The 23,111-nt window shown below is 47.5% G+C and overlaps 1 protein-coding gene across 34 annotated transcripts in view; it reads left to right on the forward strand.

Annotated features, from left to right (window-relative positions):
* Window positions 1–23,111, forward strand: part of DAB1 (DAB adaptor protein 1) — a 1,085,079-nt gene that overhangs the window by 1,026,102 nt on the left and 35,866 nt on the right. For all 34 annotated transcript variants that reach the window (NM_001242550.2, XM_070245401.1, XM_070245360.1 and 31 more), the window contains 1 exon segment: window positions 2,463–2,522. In NM_001242550.2, coding sequence (NP_001229479.1) covers window positions 2,463–2,522 — 60 coding nt within the window.

Below are 23,111 nucleotides of genomic sequence, written 5' to 3' on the forward strand. Positions count from 1 at the left end.
GACAACACACATTGATGCCTTACTTTGGTGGCCTGGTTACTTTCCATCTCCCCAACAAGACAAGGAGCTCTGTTCAGCCAGGGGCCATATCCGTCTTGTCCCCATCATTGTTCCAGGCAAAGCACAGTGCAGGCCACGTAAGATGTACTTAGTAACTTTTACTTTTTAATGAAAGGATGCACCAGAGGTTACAAGAGTACAGAGGAAGGTTCGAACTAGGCCTAGAGAGTCAGGCAAAGCTCCCAAGAAGATGTCCTGGCTGAGATAAATCTTAAAGCACAAACAGGCAGATTGATATCTCGCCCATGGGAGAGCCAAGCAGAAAAGCGTTTTCAATTATGCAAGTTTGGGTCTGTCCGTCCCCCTGCTTCTTCTCCGTTTGCAAGGACAATTGACAGTCAGCAGCAGTTCAACTTGCTAAGGGCCCACGGTGAGCAGTGAATTACGGGGAACAGAAATTCTGCTCGTTGTGCTCAGGAAAGGGTAAGCTAGTAAAAATAAAAGTGAGGGCTGGTTATTTATTGGCCCTCGTTAACAAGGACTCTGTAGGCATTCTCAGAGGGTTCCTTTTAGATGGAGCCCAGTTATCAGGAGCAAAGAAATTACATTCTTCAATGGCCCCCTGCACACTGAGGTTTGCAAGAGCAGCTCTGAAAGTGTGCATCTTCTGCACGTGCGTGCTTGCTGCTGGGCCAGTTTTCTCCAAGAATGTGCACACACTTCCAGGAGTGGAGGATGTGGTGTCAAAGAGAAAAGAAGCAACCAAAACAGCTATAGGGACAGTGGGAATGGGGTGAGACGCAGCTGTCTCTATAGTGTAGTGGTGAAGAGGCACACTGCCCTGCTCAGCCACCTGGCCCCGGCCCCTGCCCCTGACTGCAGGGCCCTCTCCAGGCGTCATCTTCCTCCTCTGCAACATGGGGACAGTCGTCATCCTCACCTGACTGACTTGTCCTGAGGGTTACGTGAGAATGTATGTCAACACATATGTAAGAGGGCCTGCCACATAGAAAGTGCCCCGTCCACGTTAGCACACACTGTTAGTAATAAATGTCTTGTTTGGTAACCCGAAAGAGGTGGGTTTGATTACTTACGTGTTTTGAAACTTTGGGCAAATTTCCCTTACATCTCTGAGCCTCATTTTCTACTATTTAAAGTGGAGACTATAATACCAACATTTTAGGGTTATTGTAAGGACTTTAAGTTAAGCTAATGAGAGTGAAAATGACAAAGGGACTCAAGGAATAAGCTCAACTCCTTCCTTCTCTGAGAAGAACGGGATGGTCAGCTGGTCCAAGCTGAAAGATACTTTTCTTTCACTATTCCACACGTTCCTCTGTGGCACATTCACCCAACAGACGTTTGCTGAGTGCCTGCTGGTGTTCGGCACTGTGCCTGCTTTAGGGAGCTCCCGGTGTGATGGAAAGGAAGGTTATCAGACAGTTATAAAACCACTGCTGACTCCTCCCTCCAATGGAGGTGAGCTGAGCTGTGGTAGCTGCTGGGAAAGAGCAACTAATGACTGCTTTTGATCTGGAATGTTCCCATGCAAAGCCAGTAATTGACTCATGAGAAAAGTATTCAACATACCTAATGTTGTTGGTGTTATAAAATATGTTCATAGACCTATTTATATAATGTGTCAATGACAAAAGCTATCGTGTTAACATTTTACTGTATTGCGGTTCCTAATAATTTTTATTTACTATCTATTTTCTCATTTGATCCTCACAACAGTCTGAGCGAGAAGCAGAGCCAACAGCACTCATTTGATAATCATGAAGGTCAGAGATGCTGAGCGACCTGCTCAGGGCCCAGTAAGACAGCTGGTTGAGTCAGAGAAGAGAGGGAAGGGAGAAGGTACAGATATGTGTTAAAAACAATCAGGATTTTCTGGATTCTAGTCTCACGCTTTTTGTGCCATTTATGGGCCTTTCTCTTGAAAAAGCCTTTGGTAATTATCACATAGCCTGTATGTGATCCCAACAGAAGCTGTACTTTGTTCTAACACCTTGATATTTGCTATATTTTCAAGAGCCCGGGTCTGTCTTAGTAAGGAGCGGCTTCAGCTCAGCTGCAAACTATTGTAATCACTTTGGACAACTCAGAGCTCCTCTCTGGGCCTCATTTCTGTCTTTGGTGAAATGAGGGTGACTTTTTGCACCACGTGATCTCTGAGGTCTCTGCAGCTTCCTGTGCTGTGAATCTGTAAGGAGCCAATGGCAGGGACAGCCTGCAAACAGTTGTTGACTGGGTCACACACCCTCTCCTCGTGCGCTATTCCTGAGGGAAGGAGCCTGGCCCGAGGCCTTCACTAATCAGCAGCCCCTGCACTCTGGGCCCCTTGGACCTCAGGAGCTGTTCTCGTACACACTTAGCCGGCTTCGAGTTGAAGTCTGGTTTCTTCGTTCTTAGAAAGTGCAGTACCAATGCTGACCGTGTTGCATTTGATTTTTCCCTAGGTTCCCACCAGCCAAAAGAAGGAAGGTGTTTATGATGTGCCAAAAAGTCAACCAGTAAGTGTAAGTATCCTCCCTTCTGCCAGGTCCCCGTGACCTGCGTACATACTGAGCCTGTGTCTCCAACCTAAGAAAGGGAAATGCTCTTCTGGATAAGTGTCGCAACTCATATGGCTTTGCAGGGGACTGAGGAAGAGGGCCCAATCTGGACCAAGGTCTGGCCCCTTGAGTGGAGTGAATTGAATCGTGCAAACCAGTGTGTCCAATGGACCCAAGGTTCAGGTGTTCCGTGGTGAAAGTCTTCAGCCAGAGACTGTATTCTGCCTGCTCGAACAGGCAGTAGTGCCTTGGTTCTGGGAAGAGAGCTGCCCATCTAATTTGAAAGTGGTGGAGAAGCTTCAGAGGGACCATAGGAGAAGGGCTGGCCAGGTCTTTTGGAGTCTTGAGGGTTTGGGCAACGTGTAGAGCACTGTGGGAAAGGCTGCGTGTAGCGGGCTTGCAGAGAACCCACGGGGTCCACTGAGTCTAGACCACATCTGCTGGTGGGACTCTTGGAAACTGAGACACAAAGGAAAATCCCCAGTTCTGTGGGACTGCCCCAAACCACTGCTAGGCCCAAACCCATGTTTAGGACTTCCAGTTGGCACTCAGAAGGCACACTCCATACATAATTCAGGCAGCACGGGGGAGCCAGTGAAGGCTCTTGAGCTGGGGACGTGTGACTTTGCCACCCCTGTGTAAAAAGAACTAGGGTATTTAGTCAATAGTGATTTCATTCAGCTCCACAACGGGTGGAAAAATCACAGGCTTTGAAATCACGCAGACCCTCAAGAATCCCAGCTCTGGCCCTAACAGAGCAGTTGTGAGGCTAAGTGACTCTTATCCAGAAAATTATTATCAGTTCTGGACCCTACACTGTAAGAGACATAAAGACACACCTGCAGATTGCAACATTAGATTGATAAGGGGATTTGAAACGCCATCCCATGAGGAACAGCTGAAAGACCTGGAGGAAAGAAACCATGAATCTGTGGGAGTCCAAAGGGCCGCTGTGCACGAGAGGACTATGCTGTCTGTGTCAGCCGGCTCATGGGACTGAGACCAGTGGACCAGTGGTGGCAGTGCAAGGAAACCAGTTCCAGCTCAGAGTGAGGGGGACCTTCCTGACAGGCAGAGCTGTTCAGGGTGGAACAGCCAGCACCTAGGAGAGTGAGCTCCCCATCACCAGAGCTGCACAAGAAGAGCCTGGAAGAGCACCCGTCAGAAAGACCCGGGTGGGGGGAATTCTCATGTGGAATGAGGAAGTGGGAGAGGAGCTCTTGTGCCTTCCCAACCTGAGCTGCCCGATTCTCCAGGTTGGAGTCTCTGGTCCAGACTAACCCCCCGCCCCCACCCCCCTTTTTCCTGGTGATCAATGTCCCTTTCTCTGTCACACTCTACAGTATCTTGAAACCACCATACCCTTCCTAAATATGCTTTCAAAACCCAGTGCATGTTAGTTTTAATGAAAAAACCTATCCGAGTACAGGCTCCTTTTCACAAACCCGAGTGTGGAAACCCGATAGAGAACGTGCAGTGTGGAGGCGCCCAGGAAAAGCAGTTTTTCTCCCTGAGGCCTTTGCGTCTAATCAAGCTGCTTGTCACCGCCACCCTGGTCTGCTCTTCGTGTCCCAGTCTGGTCAGCTCCCATCACACAGCTCCCTACAATTCAATTTGTAGCTAAATTCCCTCACTTGCCCCTAACAGCTTTAGATGCGTGAGGACGCACACCGCGTCTGCTGCCTGCCCAGTTTCTATGAATTTATTAGCCCGTGCTTAACAGCTGTGAAAAAAAGATCCAAGCTCCTTAGCCTGTTGTCCGCAGCACTGGGGTCCCAGCTCAGCCTGCATCTCTGGGCTCCCTCCTCCTGGTCCAGCTCTGCTGACCCCACACTTTCCTGGAGGAGTCGCGCCCTCCCCCACTCTGCAGCCCTCCCCTCATCCAGCTGGGCTTCAGGCTCTGCCCTCAGGGAGATTTTCTGGACTCCTGCCCCAAACAGTGTCAGCAGATCACGGCTCCCTTTGTGGCCCCGTTCCCTGTCATTCCTCTGTTAACAGCACTTACACACAGTGTCAGAATTCTCCCATTACTTCCAGCAGCTTCCCGAGGTCCGTGTATTACCAGAAGCAAGCCCAGGGCCTGGTTCCTGGAAGCCAAACAACACAGCTGCTCTAGGAATATTTAATAAATATATGAACGACCTTACCCTGTGGAAGGAATTTATGAAAATCCCTGGTACTTTCTTTTAAGGGGAATTCCCTGTCTTTCTGACTCTAAGATAGTCATTAAGTAAACATCCTAAGGTTTTGCTTGGAAAATATCTGGGCTGCCTGAATGGCCTGCAGTGGCTCCCAACCCCCATTCCCACAGTCCTAGAAGCATCTGATGGGGGTGATGGCTTTTCCATGAGCCATTTCAACATTTCCAGAAGCCTCAGGGAGGCAGCGGCTGACAGCGCAGGCTGCAGTGGAGAGGCAGACGGCTGCCGCTGCTGCTGCTGCCTGTGGGGCTTCTGACGAGTCACCCTGCCCGCTGAGTCCCAGTGTTCTCCTCTGCTGAAGGGGCTATGGAACCTAACTTGCAAGATGGTTTTGAGGAGAAAGTAGTGTCTGTTTTGCAATGTGGATCCCACTTGTCTAAACGTCCCAGGGGTGCTTTAAGTACCCCACGTCCCTCCCGTTCTGGATCTTGCTGTCCCCCGGACTTGCCCTGTGGACCCGCCTCTCTGACCAGTGCACATGCCCTGGGATAGCTCTGCGGTCTCAAAATCCCTGCTGTGAGGTCGCTGTTTGCTCCCTCCCCACCTGCTCCTTTCCCAGAAGGAGAAACAGACCAAACACGACCAAAACCACGCAGGTCTAGCAGCTTCCAGGGGATTTGGGGGCCTCCACGAGTTTCCCACAAGAAGGGAAACTGCCCGGCGGCCTGTTGCTCTGGGTACCACCTGGTTTCTTCTTCCTTGGGTCCAGGGCTGCACAGAGCCCTGGTGAGGGACTCAGCTTGGGGCCGTCGTTGGGGAAATCTGCCAAACAGCCCAAAAAGAATGGCCACCTGGTCCCCAGAGTCAGATCTAGGTGCAGTGTGATCCCGGCCACTTACTAAGGGCCCTTGAGCAGCTTTTTGCATCTCTGAGCCTCAGTGTTGCCATCTGAAAAGGAAAGTAATGGCTGCCTTGTAGCTTTGTTTGGAGGATTAAAGGAGATGTTTATGTAAAACCTTTAACAGGCGATAAGGATTAAGTTAAATGAGAACATTTCCATTTATTGCTGTTACAAGCAATATGCCAGCAAACAGTTCTCACTGAGCTGGGGACTGCCAAGTATTCTAGATGCTTACACACCTCCTCCAGGAGGCCTGCCTTACCCCGGAGTAATCAGCCCCTCTGGGATACCTCTGTGCTTCTCTTTGCAATGATCGCAATGGGTAATCTTTCTTGATGTATCCACATGAGCCGTTGGACTTTGAGTTCCATAAAACCTTGGCTTTGGGGTTACTGATAGCACCTGCCGTAGTTTTGCGCGAGCACTAAGTGAGCTGAGGTGTGTGGATGAGACCAGGGCTTGGTGCGCTAGCTGTGAGCTGTTACTATCCTCTGTTTCCCCTGCTTTTCTGTGAGCTCCTTGAAGACAGCAATCCACTTTTAATCATCACTGCCTCTCAAATAACTCTTGTTGGGATTTCTGATCTCTTTCACGGTTTAATGGTAGCTCTTTGCCCAGGAAGAAACCACACATGCACGTGTAAATGTCTGTAGCCTTGGAGCCCACGAGATCCCTCCATCTCAGCCCTAGAGCCTCTGTCCCAGAGCCTGCCACTGGCTCGTCATCTCTCCTCTGTAGTCAGAGATATCCTCAGGAAGAGGCAAATTTGATTATTGGGCAGCAGAAGGGGGAATCTTTGTATTTCTTACTGGTCTTACCCACCTCAGTGTATCAACTTATGGGAGCAAAGTTTGTTTTGTTTTGATTACTTGGGCTCCACGTGCAGACAGCAAGCCGATTCCATCTTGGTACTTTGCTCCCTCAAGTTGGCTTATCCCAGCTCTAGTTCCCAGCTCCATTGCCCCATAACCTTAGGATGCTCAGCGGTACTGGCCCTTTTCTTGTTCTGCTTTCTCAAATAACACATTAAGATGCTTTTGTTTGCTTATTTTAATATGGACCTGTAGCGTCCCCTTCTTCTGGCAGATTCGTTCTTCGGGTCATGCTATGCTCTCCTCCCCTCTTTCTTAGGAACTCTGTGTCAAGGTAAGGATTAATCCCACTCCTGGAAATATATATTTCATCTCGTCCTGGTCAAGGCAGTTGGAAGCTTTGCACAGGGGCTAATCTTTCCTGTGTCTTAACTACATGGGTTTACTTTTATGTCAGGGTCTCTGAAATCCAATGGCATAAATGCTTCCTGACAGGAAATGCTAGGTGACTAGAGAGATAGGGAGGTTTCAGAAGAGAGGGTGTGACTTGGGCAAAGCTTTGAAGGATGAACAGGATTTGAGCAGGCAAAAGTGAAATGGAAGCCCCTTCTCGGCTGGTCATTGAGGTCCTTCTGGCATGTGAGTCCGTGCTGCCTTTACTTACAGCCCTGAGAGCTGATGAATTTATCATCCATTCCATCTCAAGGGGGTGAGGGGAGTACAGGCAGGCTTCCTTTCTGCCAGCTGATAATGCTGGTCGTGGTCTTTAGACAAACATCCTGGCCTCTTGGGACTGTCAGAAATGCACACTCCTGATGAGGAGAAAGGTGTCTGCTGAGCAGCCCATTCCTACATTCACTGTTCAGCACTTCGTGCCTTCTGCATTTGGACCGGATTCCAGGTCACAGCGGGACCCAGGCAGATGGGTGCGGTCACAGTCTGCCGACATACATACTTCAGACCTGCTCATGCCCCATGACACTGGACTTGCTTGAGACTTACTGTGAGGGTCAACTGTTTCAATGACACAGACCTAACTCAGCATGACTCATGTCATTTTTACGTGAGGAATACTCAGCACCTTTTTTCCCCCGTCTCCCTCCCCGTGTATAATGTTCTTGTGGCCAAAAAAGATCCTTTATCCTTCACCTTATAATTGCCCAGTTTAAAAGCCTTTTATATAGTTGCATTAGGCATAAAAGACTTTCTAATTACCGGTAATAACCAGTCAATGGATTGTAGCAGAACTTTTCTTGGCCTTCAAAAGAGAGATTCTTAAAGTTTGGCATAGCGGTAAAAATAAGGACACAGGTTGTCAAATTGATAAGTGGGACTTGACATTAATTTCCTTTTGATGAAATACGGATTCAGAAATTGAGAGACATGATCAACCCCCTGAGATTCTTTCCTCTCTTTGAGTGTGATCTTTGTCAATCACTTCGACTTTTTGAGACTCATTTTCCTGATCTGAACAGTGGAAATGACAACCATCCCCTACCAACATCTCGGGGCTTTTGTGCAACTCACGAGGTGATGCAAAAGCATTTTCTGTGAAGATGAGGGGGTGCTTTTACAGACGCTGGGGAAGTAAAGGTTGAGGGATGCTAGGGATTAGTTGCCTCCACTTATTTTCTAGGCTGTCCTATGATTAAGAAAAAGGCACGAGTCTTATAACAAGAGAGGACAAATCTGGGCTCGATAGAAGAAAAAAGATTTGAGACCATCCGAGCTGATTTTCAAAGGAAAGGACGTCCTCTCAGAGTAGTGAGGCCTCTGCCCCAGGAGTATTCAAGCAGGAGGTGAATGGTTCCATGAGGGGTTCCTGTATGGTGAAGCTGACTGCCGTCATGGACCTCAGAATAGTCACCTACTCTCGCATCCGTTTGCCCCTATGTTCATTAGATCTAGTGTTTACACGGTCGTCCTGCTCCCAGTATCTCAGCTCCCAAGCCAGATACTCCAGAGGCCCCGCTCCTGTCTTCGTCACAATCACCGTGGCTTTGAAGTCACCCACTCTGAAGTGCACAGAGATAAGTGTGGCATTGCCCAGTGAAGTTAGTGCTCTGGATGGAAAGAGGTTTACTGAGTATCATAATCAAGTCTTCTCACTGGGAAGCATTGGGCACAGAACAGGTGCTTAGAAAATCTCTTCCTCTTCAGTTTCCTTCTGGAGAGCTTGAGATCAGAGCTCCAGCTCTATCTGGTATGTCCTGGAAAGGAGCCATAGTGGGATAAACTGATAGAAATCCTGATGATTAGATCTGCAGTCCGGTCCTCTAGTTAGTTCCTTCCTTCGTTTTATAGTGCCAGGTCACCTGCCATGTGTCCTAGAGTCGAGGACTCAGTGAACAGTGAAAAAGCAGGTAGACTTTACTGAGCATCTGTCGTGTGCTGTGGACATCCCAGGCCTGGTCTAAGCTTATCTCTTTCAGTAGCCACAACCCTGGGAGCTAGGTGACAATTATATATAAGGAAACTGAGGTTTCAAGAGGTCACATAACTCACCCGCGACCACAAAGCTGATACCTGGCAAGCCAGAATTTGAATTCTAGGTTGCTGTAACTCAGGCACCCACACAATTTCCACCAAAACACACTGCCTTTAAGATTAAAGAAAATGAGCCCTCCACCCCCTCACCCTCACCCTAATCGGAATTAGTACTTAGGCCTCAGTTCTGTCTCCCATTGCTCAGCGTTCTTGTCTTTACAACAGCACGTAGTCCTCAGGAGGCCTGGCACTCAGTGGCTGGCTGTGAACACCTCTCTCCTCCTTAGACCGAGTTTCATGAGGGCGTGCCCATGTCTGATTCATTCCTAAACCCTCACTCTGCCTGGCACACAGCTTTTGTCCTCCTAATATTGAAAAGATGTTTGTGAATCCCAAAGAACAAATGTCATGGAGAGCTGCCCACCTCTGCAGATCGGAAAGCTTCCCATTTTGCCGTCCCTGCCTCCCCACCTGCAGACGCCTGTGCGTTTCTGTGCGACACCTCTGTCTGCTTGATTTCCCTGCCCTGGGTTTAATTCAGTTTCCCTACTGCAAATGTAGGAAGAATCAATCGATTAATGTGAGGAATTGCAGGAATTCTCTGGACAACTGTTCCCTACCCCCAACCCCTATCTTTCATGGCAAATAAATTTTCATTCACAATTCAGCAGTTGGTTTTTCCTTTAGTTTGAAATCTGGATCAAGATGTTGCATAATTGGATTAAATCTCGCCTGAACATTTGTCAGTTTCACTTCCTCATTAAGCGCCACATTGTAGAGAAATTATAATTATCACACGGCAGTGAACATCGATGTCACACAAGAGGAGACGGTCCCAAAGTGAGGGAAGGGAATCTGAATCTACAGATTCCCACAAATGAAACAGCAGTTGCCCCTTTTGATGTTTCTTATGCGGGCCTTCTTTCAGCTGTACTTAAAACTCGTCCTGAGGTAGAATTCTAAATTCCTAGAATCTGAGAGTCAGTAGGAACGTTAAAGGTGCTATCTGGTTTATCCTCCCCACCAAGGCAAGAACCCCTCAAGAACATGTGTGAGAAGTACAGATGAACATTCCAGACTCTTTGGCTTCGGCTCCCATACCTGTAGTGACAGACCTTCATGCCTTTTGTGATCTCAGAGCTCCAATGGCTAGAAAGCCCTTCTTTTTTGAGTTCCTTTACAACTTCTATTTATTTATTTATTCATTCATTCGTCCATGCAGCGCGTATTTTCTAAGAACTTCCTAGCTGCCAGATAGTGTTCTATTCACTAGAGATATGAAGACAAATAAGATAGGCTGCTTAAGAATCTTCATGGTCTCAAGAAAAAGATAGACAATTAAGAACAATTACACTCAATATAATCAGGGCTATAAGGAGCTGTGGACAGAATGCTGTGGGAGCCAGTGGAGGAGCAGTAGGCTTTACCTGTGGGGCGGGGGGGAGGGTTCAGTGAGGTCTTCACCCGGGGGACAGAGTTTGGGTAGAGTCTTAAACGATGATGGGAGTTCGGCACTGGAGAAAGGGTGGAACAGTATTCAAGAAGAGGAAACCAAATGCTTAAAAGTACTGAAGAGTGGAAAGCCTAATGTATCCCAAGGGCTGATGAGTATTCTGGGGTGGCATGACCACAGGATGCCTTTGTGGGAGCAGGAGACAAGGGTACCAAAGGAAGCTGCTGCAGCGTGCAGAGGACCTGCAGTGTGGTGCTGAGAAGCTGGGGTCTGTTGGGAAGCCACTGATGCTTTCAGGTGGTGGAGTGGCACTATTAGAGTTGCGTTTTTCAACATCACCCTGGTGGCCTGTGGCAGGTGGCTTGGCAGGTGGGGAGACTATTAAGAGGCTAATGGGATTGTATAGGTATCCATCACGTTGGAGTCAGGAAAACAGAGCCCACACCAGGTAGTTTAATAGCTGGAACTTAATGTGGGGAACTAGTTACAAAGGTGTTAGAAGAGCTGAAAAGCCAAACAGGGTTCAGTGGGGCAACCCAGATTAGTGATAGTTGGAAGTTGCTGCCCTCTCTAGGGCTGGAAGGACAAAGGAAGGAGATGGTGTTAGCAGAACCCAGGGACTGGGGCTGCCAGCAGGCGCTGGACCACAGAGACAGCTGCCCAACGGGAGCTAGGACCATGACAAGAGGGGCTGTCTGGTGGAAACTAAAACCACCACAGAGGAGACTCAAGCACTGCCAGAAGGCTGCCGAAAGAGAGCTGGGAAGAAACTCACTGCTTCTCCCTTCCTCCCACCCTCCGTTTCCTGACCACTGCCTCCTGTTGGTCAAACCTAAGTGGAAGTGAGTTGGCAAGGGAGCCTGGGCAATGCAGTTTACAGGGGTCAGCCCCCTGGCATACAGCGCAGAGCAGGGGGGGGCACCAAGGAGTTTGAGGGCAAAGAGGTAAGCGGTAGGCAAGTGAGGACCATTGTGGGTCTGGACCGAGGGTGAGAACCTACAGACGCTGCAGACAGAGAGAAAGGTAAGGTGGCAAGCTCTGGGAAGTCAGATGACCATACTGGGTAACCAGGCGCTATGGACCGTGACTCCTCTCCGATAGCTCTGTCATTGATGCGCATGCTGTTTTATATCTCTAACTTCTAAGAGTGTTTGTACCTCAGCCTTCATCTGCTGTCTTCAGGTTCTTGCCAGAGACAGTAATGATCCCTTTCATCTTCTCTGTTGTCAGTGAATGACTCACGTTTGGGTGGTGTCACGTTATCGCTTTGCATGGTATCTGGCTCTTTCTTCCAAGGTTGAAAAACTGGGCTGTCATGAGTGGAATCAAACAGAGTCGTAGACAGCTCGCTGGGAATCGTTCCCGAAGCTTGTTTGCCACAAATGCAAATGTGGAGGAGTAAGTGGGGGCATACGCAGTTGCTCCAGGTTGCTCGGTTGTATGTTGGCAAAAATCACATCTGGATAAAACAGCAGTCACTCCATCCCTCTGTGCACATGCCTGCCACCGATCTGGAGGAATGCTCTTCACACTTCTTATAAAACCTGGGAACCTTTAGTCAAACGAAATGTGCCCGGCAGCCTTCTATATAAACAGACGAAAGAGGAGAGGTGGTTGAAGCTCTGTTGGAGCCTCAAGGCCTATCCACCTGGAAGCCCTCCCTCCTACCCATTCTGAAGGACGGAAGGTTCTGGAAGAGAAGAGATTCAGAGAGGCTGGTGTGAAAACCACTGTCAAAGGAACCCACTAGCTAATTCCGCAAGTGGGGAGGCCAGACGAGGAGAGGAGATCCTTCGCGTTCTCTCCCATCGGAGGCTTTGTCATTCTGGCCCCAGATCCGTGAGCACAGACTGGGAGTCGGCTCTTCGAGAGGCGGTGAAGCAGCCGAGAGCCGCCGAGGGGAAGTTAGTGGGAGCTTCGCACTGCCCAGCCGCATGGCTCCAGGCAGGGTGCGCTGTCAGATTCTCCCCAGGACCCTGAACGACCTGAGTTCCTGTGAGGATTAACTAAGAGGACAGCCGTGATTGCTGTTGTGTTTGGCACAGAATGGGCATGCAGTCCTTGATAAGCAACATGGCATTGCAGTTAGGACTGTGAGCCTCGCAGCCTGGCTACTGGGCCTGACATTTCTCTCCCTGAATTACCAGCTGGTGACCTTGGAAAGATTATTTAAATTTCTCTGTGCCTGGTATACTCACTTGTAAAATGAGTGTAATGACTGTGGTACCTACCTCGTAGAGTTCTTTGAGGACTTGAGTAAGATGATACATGTGAGGCGTTAGAACAGCGCCAGGCACCAGGCACGTGAGTAGTAAGTGCTCAATAAATCTTAGCCATCATTGTTACTATAAGCCGTTACATTGACAAAGGACTGTAGCAAACGCTTCAAGAGATATGAGCATGAGCAAGACTTGGCCCGGCCACTAGGGTGCTTTTAGACTGCTAGAGGGAGTAAGATTGGTGTACAGAGCGAGAGACTGGAATGCCGTCAAATCTCCATGCCCACGCCATAGTGTCAACAAAATCAAGTGTACCTGGGGTGGGGCTGGACTTGCGGGGGAGTGCCATGGCTATGGGATGGCGATAACAAGCAATTGTAACTTCCAAGTGTTGTGCACCCCAGCAAGCAAGGGACTGTGGTAGGCACTTAATGCATGCGAAACTTTAGGACTCTCCCAAACAATGACAGGACGTAGGTCTCTTCTCTGCCGTGAAGAATATTGAAGATCAGAGATGTTAAATCACTTGGCACTGCTATGAGAGGCATCACTAAGGGGCCGGCCCGGTGGTGCCGTGGTTAAGTTTGCGCACTCTGCTTCGGCGGCCTGAGGTTCGCTGGTTCAGATCCCTGGCGCAGGCCTAGCACTGCTCATCAAGCCATGCTGTGGCAGGCATCCCACATATAAAGTAGAAGAAGATGGGCACAGATGTTAGCTCAGGGCAGGTCTTCTTCAGCAAAAAGAGGAAGATTGGCTTAGCTTAGGGCTAATCTTCCTCGGAAAAAAAAAAAAAAAAAGAGGCATCACTAAGAGTCAAATCCAGCTCTCTGATCCTAAAACTAGGGGGACCTAGTTTATCATCCAAACTTGTGAAAGAGGGTTTGCTGTTGACAATGACGTCAGGACAATAGGCGTGTACAGGAGGTGTCTTAGGCAAACCAGGATGTATGGCTATTCTACCCAAAGCCAGCGAATTCTCCTCCTGCTGGGCCACGCCGTCTCTAAGACTAGGCCACGTGAGATTTCAAGCAAAGGCAGGAGGCGTCTGTCCATCTTGTTCCTGAAACTCTTTGCCAGTAGTGCTACTTGTGTTGAAGCAACCACAATACCACCCGCTGGATGCAGGTGCCCTGAGGCGTTCTTGCTTCTTCAGTGGGCATAAAGTACTTGGAGATCTGGTCCATGGTAAGAACGTGTGATTGAGGAGTATCTGTTAACTGCTACTTCTGTGAGTGTGTGATACTTCCTCTAATGCAGATCATTAACATTCGCAGAACCTTAACTGCAGCATCTCTAATGAGCAAAGCTTTAATATACAGTTTCCCCATAAATATCCATTGATGCTGATGCTCGTTCTCTCTTGGTACAGTAATTCAGCTTTTCTGGATAGCATCATGTTGAGGCTCTTTCTTTCTCCCTAACTGCCCTTATTAGTGGTTGCAGAATAATGAACAAGCTCTAGTTTTAAAAGTAGGAGAAAGAGATGAAGGAATGATCATGGAGAATAAAAATAGATATATTGGTGACAGTCCCAACCCAAAGCATGCAAAACCTGTTTTTGCAATGACTTAGAAAGGAGATAAGAACATTTGCTGAGCACTTACTGGGGGCCGGGGAGTGTGCACATTCTTTGGCAAGCTGTATCTAGTTCAGTGGTTCCCAAAGCCTGTGTTGCCTAACAGTCATTTGTGACACTTAAAAACACAACTTGTTGGGCCCCACTCCTATCGATCGATCTGCTTTTGTAAGGCTCTCGTATATTTATATATAAAGGGAGATTTACAAAGCTCCCCTGATGGGTTCCGATGCTCCACTAAGTTGATCCAGTTTAATTAACATGACAACTGTGATTGTCTCCATTTTATGGGCCAGAAGAGTGAGGTTGAGATGCTAAGGGGAGAGGGAAATAGCCTGGTTATGAAGGAGGAGTCCCTTGCTTCTCCACCTGGGATAAAGCACGGCTCACGCCCACTGTTTACACGACTCTTTCTTCTCGCCTCCCGTCTGCTCCCGCTCAGAGCTCTGTCAGCCCGTCAGCGTGTTCCCTGGGTACTGTTCCTCCTCCCCGCTCTTGTGTGCTGTCAGCCCAATATTCTGGGTTGGTTTTTTCCCCCCTTTTCTATATTTTTTAATCTCTCAGCCTTGTCTCTTTGGCTGTTTCTATGTTGTTGTTGTTTCTATAGTCACCTCGGAAGATCTGGCCCCTCTACCCCCGTCATCATTACAGGGATAACATTTGCAGTGTGGTCTGGCCGTGGGCCTCCAGAGAGGATTGGGGTGGACTGTGGCAGGCGGGCTCCTCAACTGCCCACCATGGCTGCTTCTTCCAGAACTCTTACCTCTCACGCTAGTCTTAAAACACAGGTTGTCTGACACCTTTTTTCTCCTCACTGTAGCATAATGGTTAAGAGCAAACACTCCAAAGCTAATCCACTTTGGTGAAAATCTTAGCCCTACTGTTTACTAGCTGTGGCACCTTGAGCAAGTTGATTAACCCTTCTGTGCCTCAGTTTCCTCCTCTGAAAATGAGGATAGTAATAGCACCTACATTGTCATGATAATTAAATGAGTTAATATATGCAAGTACTTTAGAATAGCGTCTGGTATATACAGAGGCAGGTCAACCTAAGCATTAGCTGTTGTTATTGCTCTGCATGACTCCTGCCTGGCCAAAAACGGATGACGTCTTCATATTACTACTTAGCCCCTTCCTTCCTCTTCAGACCAGAACGGACTATTTGGGATACATTCTAGAGATAGAATCACCATTTCATAATGAATGATTGGACCTCAGGGTGTGGGAGAGAGATGAATCAAGAGTAACTTGTACATTTGGGGGCTTGAGCATCTAGGTGTCAGTTGGTGGCCTTTACAGAAATCAGAAGACAAGGGAAGAACAGGTTTGGGGAAATGAAAAGTTCTCTGGACATGTTAAGTGTGAGAGGCTGAACAATATGAGATGCAATCGCTTCACCAACCGCCAGCAACTCAGGGAGGGAGTGACAAGCTCAGATATTGGCTAGACTTCAAGTAGAGAGAACTGTCGCAGGTTGACTCACCCTTGAAGCCTTGATAGGTCTGACTACTGGGAAGGACTGGGGGAATTCAGATGACAGTGCCATCCAGAGATTAGAAAGGCTATGAGAGCAGCATAGCCCTGTTCTTAGCACTTTTTCTGGGACATCTCCCTAGTATTTCTTTGAAAGTAGAGCTAGGGCCATTTACTCTGATTGCAATGCCTCATTAGGTCAGATGACAGAGTGGATATGATATCTTTTCTGGAGTTTATAATAGCAAATGCCAAATCTCTGTGAGTGAGCAAGTGTGTGTGCACACACACGTGCACACACATACACGCTGAGCATTCGAAAACACCATATGGACTCCCATCCCTTCCGCTTGGTGAGTCATGCTATCCCCAAGTTTGTTTCTGTTCAGTTTTATGTTCTCTTGTGTAAGCATGTTCATCTATTCACTCATTCTGTTTTGTTAAATGTGTCAATTCAATATAATTTCCTTCTGTGTGCCAGCCACTGGGCTATCTAGGTATTAGGAATACAAATAGGCATAAGATATAGTTTCTCGTACAAGGAACTGAGAGCCCCTACAAGGTCATAGTCTGCAGCAGAGAAGAGAGAGGTAATCAACCATTATAGACACGTGTGATGGCCAGAGGAGGATTATCTGATCCATCCTGAGGGCTGTGGAGGAAGGCTTGGGAGAGGTAATTAGACCCAAGTCTCTAGGGATTTATTACAGTTCTCCTGATGAGTAAGGATGGGAAGGGCAGCTAGTCACAGGAAATAGCTTGTACAAGGCCTGAGAGGGTAAGGAATATACTGAGTGATCTGTTAAGATGGCATGTGAAATTATGACACAAGGTTACAAACTATTTGTAGGTTGGACAATCAGAGACAGTTGAGCATAACGCTTTTCCGGATTTCCTCTGCCTCCAAACCTTTAGGCTGCCCCCCAAGTCTTATCTGTCGGTGGACATCGCCTCACTTGATCCTCACAGCTCTATGCAGTAGCCATTTCCCTCACTGTTTTACATATGAGCCACCTAAAGTTTCCTTGGGGACTTAGTTTGCTTGTTGTAAGATGCAAGCCAGGGTTCTCTGCTCTGACTTACCATTGTCTCCTCTTAGTCTACACAACTGAGGGGGATTGTGATGGAGTAAAAAGGAACTTTGAGATTTTCTCACAGCTCTGCTGCTCACATGATCATGATTTTGAAAAAGTTGGAGGCCTCTGTTTCTTCATCTGAAAACAATATAGGGTTGAATTGGGTTAGAGAGCTGCATTCTGCTACTCTGCGAGTCTGCAACTTATAAAACTGCTCAAAATGCCATCAAACAAGCGGTACAAAAATCATCATATTCCTAAAGGAGATTCCACTGGATCGCTCACTTAATATTTGACCGCAATTAGCAGACACTAGTGGGGGTGTTACTGTGTGTCAGGAGCCATGCTGATTAAGCTGTTACCTTAAATCTTATCTGGGATAGTCTTCACGCAGTCTCCTGAGATGGATATTTCCTTAATTTTACAACAAAGGAAAATTCAAGAGATGAGTAAGCTAGTCAAAATCCATTCCCAGAAAAACAGCATTCCTGGGTAGGTGGTTTGTGCTGGAGTTGGCTGCAGTGCTGTGAATGGCACTGCAGCCGTGAAAATGGCACACGCTTTGTGAAGATGCTCGTGCGGTACCCGTGTTGTGACACCCTTCGTGCTCCGACCTGAATTAGCATCCTCCAATTTCCTGACTTGCCTGTTACAACTCAAGAAAAGGACCTCAGCCCTCACAGCATTGGCACGGTGCCTTGCTCATAGTGGGCATTCAGGAAAAGTTTGTTAATTATGAAATGCATGCCTTCAGAAGTGAATCCAGGAATGAAGAAGTGAATAAGGAAATGAAGGCCTAAGCATGTACAGTCTGCATTCCTCTGGAGAAGAAAAGGAGAAACAGTTTGCACAGAACGGCTGTCAGAGCAGCAGGCAGGGCCTCCTGACTATTTTTTCCTTTGCTGTGACATCTCCCCATTTGTGAATTCCTCTGATTTGCTCCGCGTTCAGCCTGAGCCTCTGCTGCTCTCGCTTGATTTCAACTCCATCCAATATTTCTTGTTACCGTTTGGGTGCCATCTGGACCACAGGAGTGGCCTCTCCAAGAGAGACAAACCAGCAGAGAAAGACGACTGGCTCCCGAGAGGCCCATGCCCTCCTCCCCAGAGTGTGTGGAGATCCTGTCATCCTGCTGACGGGAGCCAATTTCACATTCCTCTGCTCCCAACTCTCTCCGTTTCCAAAGTACTGAACTCATGCCAAATCTTGTTAGGAGTTTTTGAAAAATCCTTGAGCTTTTGCTAATGTGCAACTAGAATAATGGAGTTTTAAAAGGAGAAGGGATAAAGGAAGAGATCATGAAAAATAAATAATTTTAGGCTTTGGAAAATCATTCCTCTTTGGCGTCTCGTTTTCTCTGTGCCTTTATTTATTTATTTTTTTTTTTTAAAGATTTTATTTTTTCCTTTTTCTCCCCAAAGCCCCCCGGTACATAGTTGTGTATTCTTCGTTGTGGGTTCTTCTAGTTGTGGCATGTGGGACGCTGCCTCAGCGTGGTCTGACGAGCAGTGCCATGTCCGCGCCCAGGATTCGAACCAACGAAACACTGGGCCGCCTGCAGCGGAGCGCACGAACTTAACCACTCGGCCACGGGGCCAGCCCCTTCTCTGTGCCTTTATACCTGCACAGCCATTAAAGTAGCAAAGAGGTACGGCCTGCCCCTGCCCCTAACAGAGGAAGGGGATGCCGCATCTAAAGTCCTCCTTGCTGAATGTCAGATCTCTGGAATGAGGTCGTGGGTTGGGACTGCGATCTGGAGCCTAGGAAGCATGTAGTCATTCCCAGTGCTCCTAGAGAAGCTGGGATGGTCTTGTCAATGTTTCGTCTTAGTTCCTGTCGCTGGCCCCATTTTGGCTAGCACTATAGAAATAGCTGTGTCATCATCTCTTTATGCACTGTCCACTATCTCCTGACAACAGCACTGCCACTATCAAATCCCAACCCCACTCCTGCCACCATCTCAACATATCTGCTGCTTCCAGCTTCCCCAGCCCCTCAAGACGGTGGGGTACCACGTGTTTAGTAATAGAGACAATAGTAGCAGTAACCACCGGCATGAATCACATTGTTCTTCTGAACCAGGCACTATATACTAAAGGTTTTACGTGACTTACCTCATTTATGACGTCAGTTGTATGATGATTGCCTGTTTTCTTTTCCATCTCCCTCATGTGAGGTAGGGACAAGGACTGTGCCTTATCGTAGTTGCTCAATAAATAGATGTGGAGTGAATGAGTGACTGGTTCTCACAGACTTATGACAGCCGTCACTATCGCCACCACCATCACCCCAAACTCTGGCACTGTCACTTCCCAGGCATCACAGTCAGCATCTCCTTTCCTTTGTCACCATTACTGAGATCAAACTTCCTTAGCTATTAGTATCTTATCACATCAGCAGCAGCAGCCTGCAAATCATGCCACCGACTTCATCCTTATGTGTGTTTTCGTGAAATAACGGGTGTGCTTTAGAAAGTCGGGACATGAAAACATGGAGTTGCCAACAGGGCTCTGAAATAGATGTGAGGGATGGAAAAGAAGAGTGGAGGAGAGCAGGGCACAGGGCGGGTGGAATGGGTGAGGGCCGGACTGCCAGGACGGGCCAGCCTTGCAGGGCTAACCGCCGAGGAGGAGGGCCAGGAACGAGACCTGCTTTCACGGAGTGTCTGCTCAGTGAAGACCATGTTGCACCTTCATCTGCTCCTGCAGGTGACCTCACCTCTTCCCAGGACCAGTGTTTCCCAAATTTTTGCAATGGCTTGGAACCTGCCTACCCTCGCCAACTAAGCCAATAATCCCATGGCTATCCCTTCTTTGCTGCCTCCCGATGCCTTCCTTCCTTCATTCTCTCCCTTTCTCTTTCCTCTCCTCTCCCTTCCCCTCCTCTTTGGTCTCTCTCCCTCTCTCCCTCCCATTCTTCCTTCCTTTCTATAATTTTGGAAAGAGAGCTGACGTCCTTTGAGATTTTACTCTGCCGGGTGCTGTGCTAATCCTTTTCATATACATCAACCTGACCGCAGCTTCCTCCCAGCGAGCCCACATTGTAAGCATTATTATCCCCGGTTTGGAGGAGAAAACTAAGGTTCAGAGTGAGGAAGGAGTTTATCCAAGGAAATGGCAATGGTGGAGCAGCAGTTTGAACTGAGAGCTGGCTGTTGCTGACATTCCTCTTTCCGCTACTCCACCTGCCTCTCCTAAAGACATCACACTTCTCGCTTTAAAAGGAGCCATTGTTTCCAAACGCAAGCAAATTGGTTTTCTTGACTTTAGATTAAAGTTGGGAAGCTCAAGACTCCAGAATCAGATCCCTTAGCCACAGCTGTCCTCTGTTCGCTCATGTTAGCTTATTCAGGTCAGCTGAGAGCCCTGACCTTCACCGAGGGGTCTGCCTTTCTCAAACACCTAAAGAAAGCAGCAGCAAATCCCTGTCACCACCAGTCCCCCTCCTGACTCTCTCCTGCATGTGAAGAAAAGCCATTTCAACCTAAAAGTCCATTGATGGATGAGTGGATAAAGAAAATGGGGTGTATACATACAATGGAACATTATTCAGCCTTCAAAAAGAAGGATATCCTTCCATAGGGATCAGCGTGGCTCAACCTCGAGGACGTTATGCTGAGTGAAACAAGCCAGTCACAGCAGGACAGATACTGCCTGATACCTCTTACGTGAGGTCTATAAAGTAGTCAAACATAGAAGCAGGGAGTGGAATAGTGGTTGCCTGGGCCGTGGGGAGAGGAAAATGGGGAGTTGCTTTTCAACTGGTATAAAGTTTGTTACACAAGATGATTAAATTCTAGAGATCTGCATTGTGCCTATCGTTAACAATACTGTAGGAAGTACGCTTTAAAATTGTGAAGAAGGTAGGTCTCATGTTAAATGTTCCCAAACAATAAGAAAAACGTGTGTGGTGGAAGAGGCTATTTAAAGGACCAACTTAAGTTTCAGGAAGCCACATGTAAATATTTCATTGTCCAAGGATTTTCAGATATATTTCTCTTGTATGCACTTTCAAGGGAAGATATAACTTTAATTATAAGATCTAAGCATTTCCCTCCACCCTGTAACCTTTTGGACAACATTTGGGACCTTCCTGAAATTGTCACTAGGGGAAGGAAGGCCATTAGCTGCTAACATGAGGCCCAACTTGGAGTAAATTTTAGAGACTTTTCAATCATTACAGAGATGAATCCTCAAACAAGTTCCTTTGGCAGATCAAGTCAATGAGTCCAACAGGACCACACAGCCCCAGATCTCAGCAGGCCTGGAACATTTGGCATTAAATGGGATTCCATTTTGTTGGAATGATGATGAAGCTTCGTGGATTTCTATTTAAAACATGAATCTTAACTTACTTTGAAGAACCCCACAAATATCTGGCTCTGGCTTAGCCCAGGCAATGAAAAACACTTTATGTACAGAAGAAGGCTGCTGTTTTTGTGATCAGAGTTTGATTTTATGGTACTGTCTGGACATTGTAAAGAACTGAATTTTCTCATAGAACTTTTCCGGTCGATGCAAAGGTAGAATATTCTTTAAAAGGATAGAAGGAAATATATAAGGAAGGAATATGTCTAGTATTTAGAAAGCACCCAGGCAACTGGAAGTGCTTTTTAAAATATATGTTCTCTAGAGCTGTGCCATCCAGCACAATAGCCACTAGGTACATGGGGCTATTTAAATTGAGATTAAAGCTAAATAAAATTTAAAATTCAGTTCATCAGTCACACTAACCATATTGCTCTATAGCCACGTGTAGCTATTGGCTGCCATATTGGATAGTGCAGATATGGAACTTTCCACCATCACAGAAAGTCCTATTGGAGGGTGTTGCTCTTGGGAAAAATCATTTATTAACATCACAGTTTCTGTTCCCCGTATCCACTCCCACCACCCCCTCCCCTACTTTGTTCTTCAACTGCCAGAGTTTTTCTGGTCTCTCTCTGCCGAGAAGTGGGAAAGTAGCTATTTGCTCTTAGGTAAAGATGATAGAGTGTGTAAACGCCTAGATACCCCAGAGGGAATTAGTCTTCATTAGTATGTGTCTTCCCGGTTAAGTTACTCAGCAGGCAAAGGCACAATGCATTCAAATACCTGGAATCACTACATGCCTTAATAGCACCCACCTTGGTGCGGTTACAAATCAGTTTAGTTAATCCATTTCTCCTCAGCTTTCTAAGTGGATAATTGAATTCACTCTTTTGCAGTATTGGCCTGAGTTCCGAGTTTAGATCTAGAAGCCTTGTGCCCGCCCTGTCCCACGCTTATCCCACCCCAAGCTAGAATGATTATCTATACTGGCTCTGCCCTGAGCTTCAGGAGCGCAGGGACCATGTATTATTCATCGTTGTAGCGCCAATGCCTAGCCCCAGGACATGGCATGTGGAAAGCACCCAGTGAATGTTTGCTGAAGAAATTAGTTAATCAATTACATCATCAATCAAGATGCCTTCAGTTTTCCCAGTAGGACTTTCACTAATTATTCCTACAGAGTTCGGTCCCCAGCATGGTGATTCGCAAATCTGGCTGCACAGTAGAATCACCTGGGCAGCTTTTAGACCCTCCTGATGCCAGAGCCCCTGCCCCAGACCAAGAGAATCCAAATCTCAGATGGCGGGGCTCAGGCGTCGGTAGGATTGCATTTTGCAGTCAGGGGTGAGAACCGCCGCAGGTGTCTGATTTGGCAGCCGTCAATAACTTTTCCTCCTTTTTGACATGCTTGCCCCAAGTCCCAGCTCATCCACTGTCGCTTTTGCTGCAAGAGTAACAAGAATATGGTCTTAATAGTTACCTTACTCAGTTATGATATAGTTGTGTCCCCACTGCTCCAAAAAGAGATCATGGGAAGAGAAGCTCCCCTCGGAAGCTTGATTTCAATGTCTTAGCGAAGATTCAGGGAGCGATGTATTGAAACAACACATGAGAATCTCTTCCTTTAAACTTCCTCACTGGAAGTTTAAGTTGTGAGTAAATTTGATGTCATGTTGAGTTTTCAAAAGCAGAATACAAAGCTGCAGGCATGCTATGATAGTAAGTGTGAACAGTATGTCTACATGGAAACAAAAAGTCTTCAAGATAAATGAACTAACTCTCTCGTAGTAATTGTGGGTAAAGCAAGAAGTGGGGATGCGGGAAGAGCAGGGAATGGATTCTAGGTCCTACCATGAGAATCAGCTAGGACAACGTGCACTGGCTGCAAGGATCTCCCCATGGGCTGGATGAAGTGCGCTGGGTGTTCCCAAAGGTCAGCCCAGACAGGAGGAAGGAGCTCGGAGAAGTGACTGAGCCAGGGTCAGATCAGGAAGGCAACCCCAAGCACCAGATACAAAAGGTGTGGGAGGAAGAAGATGATCAGGCAAGACTAGCCAGGAGGGAGATGGGAGGGAGATGGGGTCAAGTATGGGCTGAGGGCTCAG

Source organism: Equus caballus, chromosome 2, assembly GCF_041296265.1.
Source record: "Equus caballus isolate H_3958 breed thoroughbred chromosome 2, TB-T2T, whole genome shotgun sequence".
Taxonomy (NCBI): domain Eukaryota; kingdom Metazoa; phylum Chordata; class Mammalia; order Perissodactyla; family Equidae; genus Equus; species Equus caballus.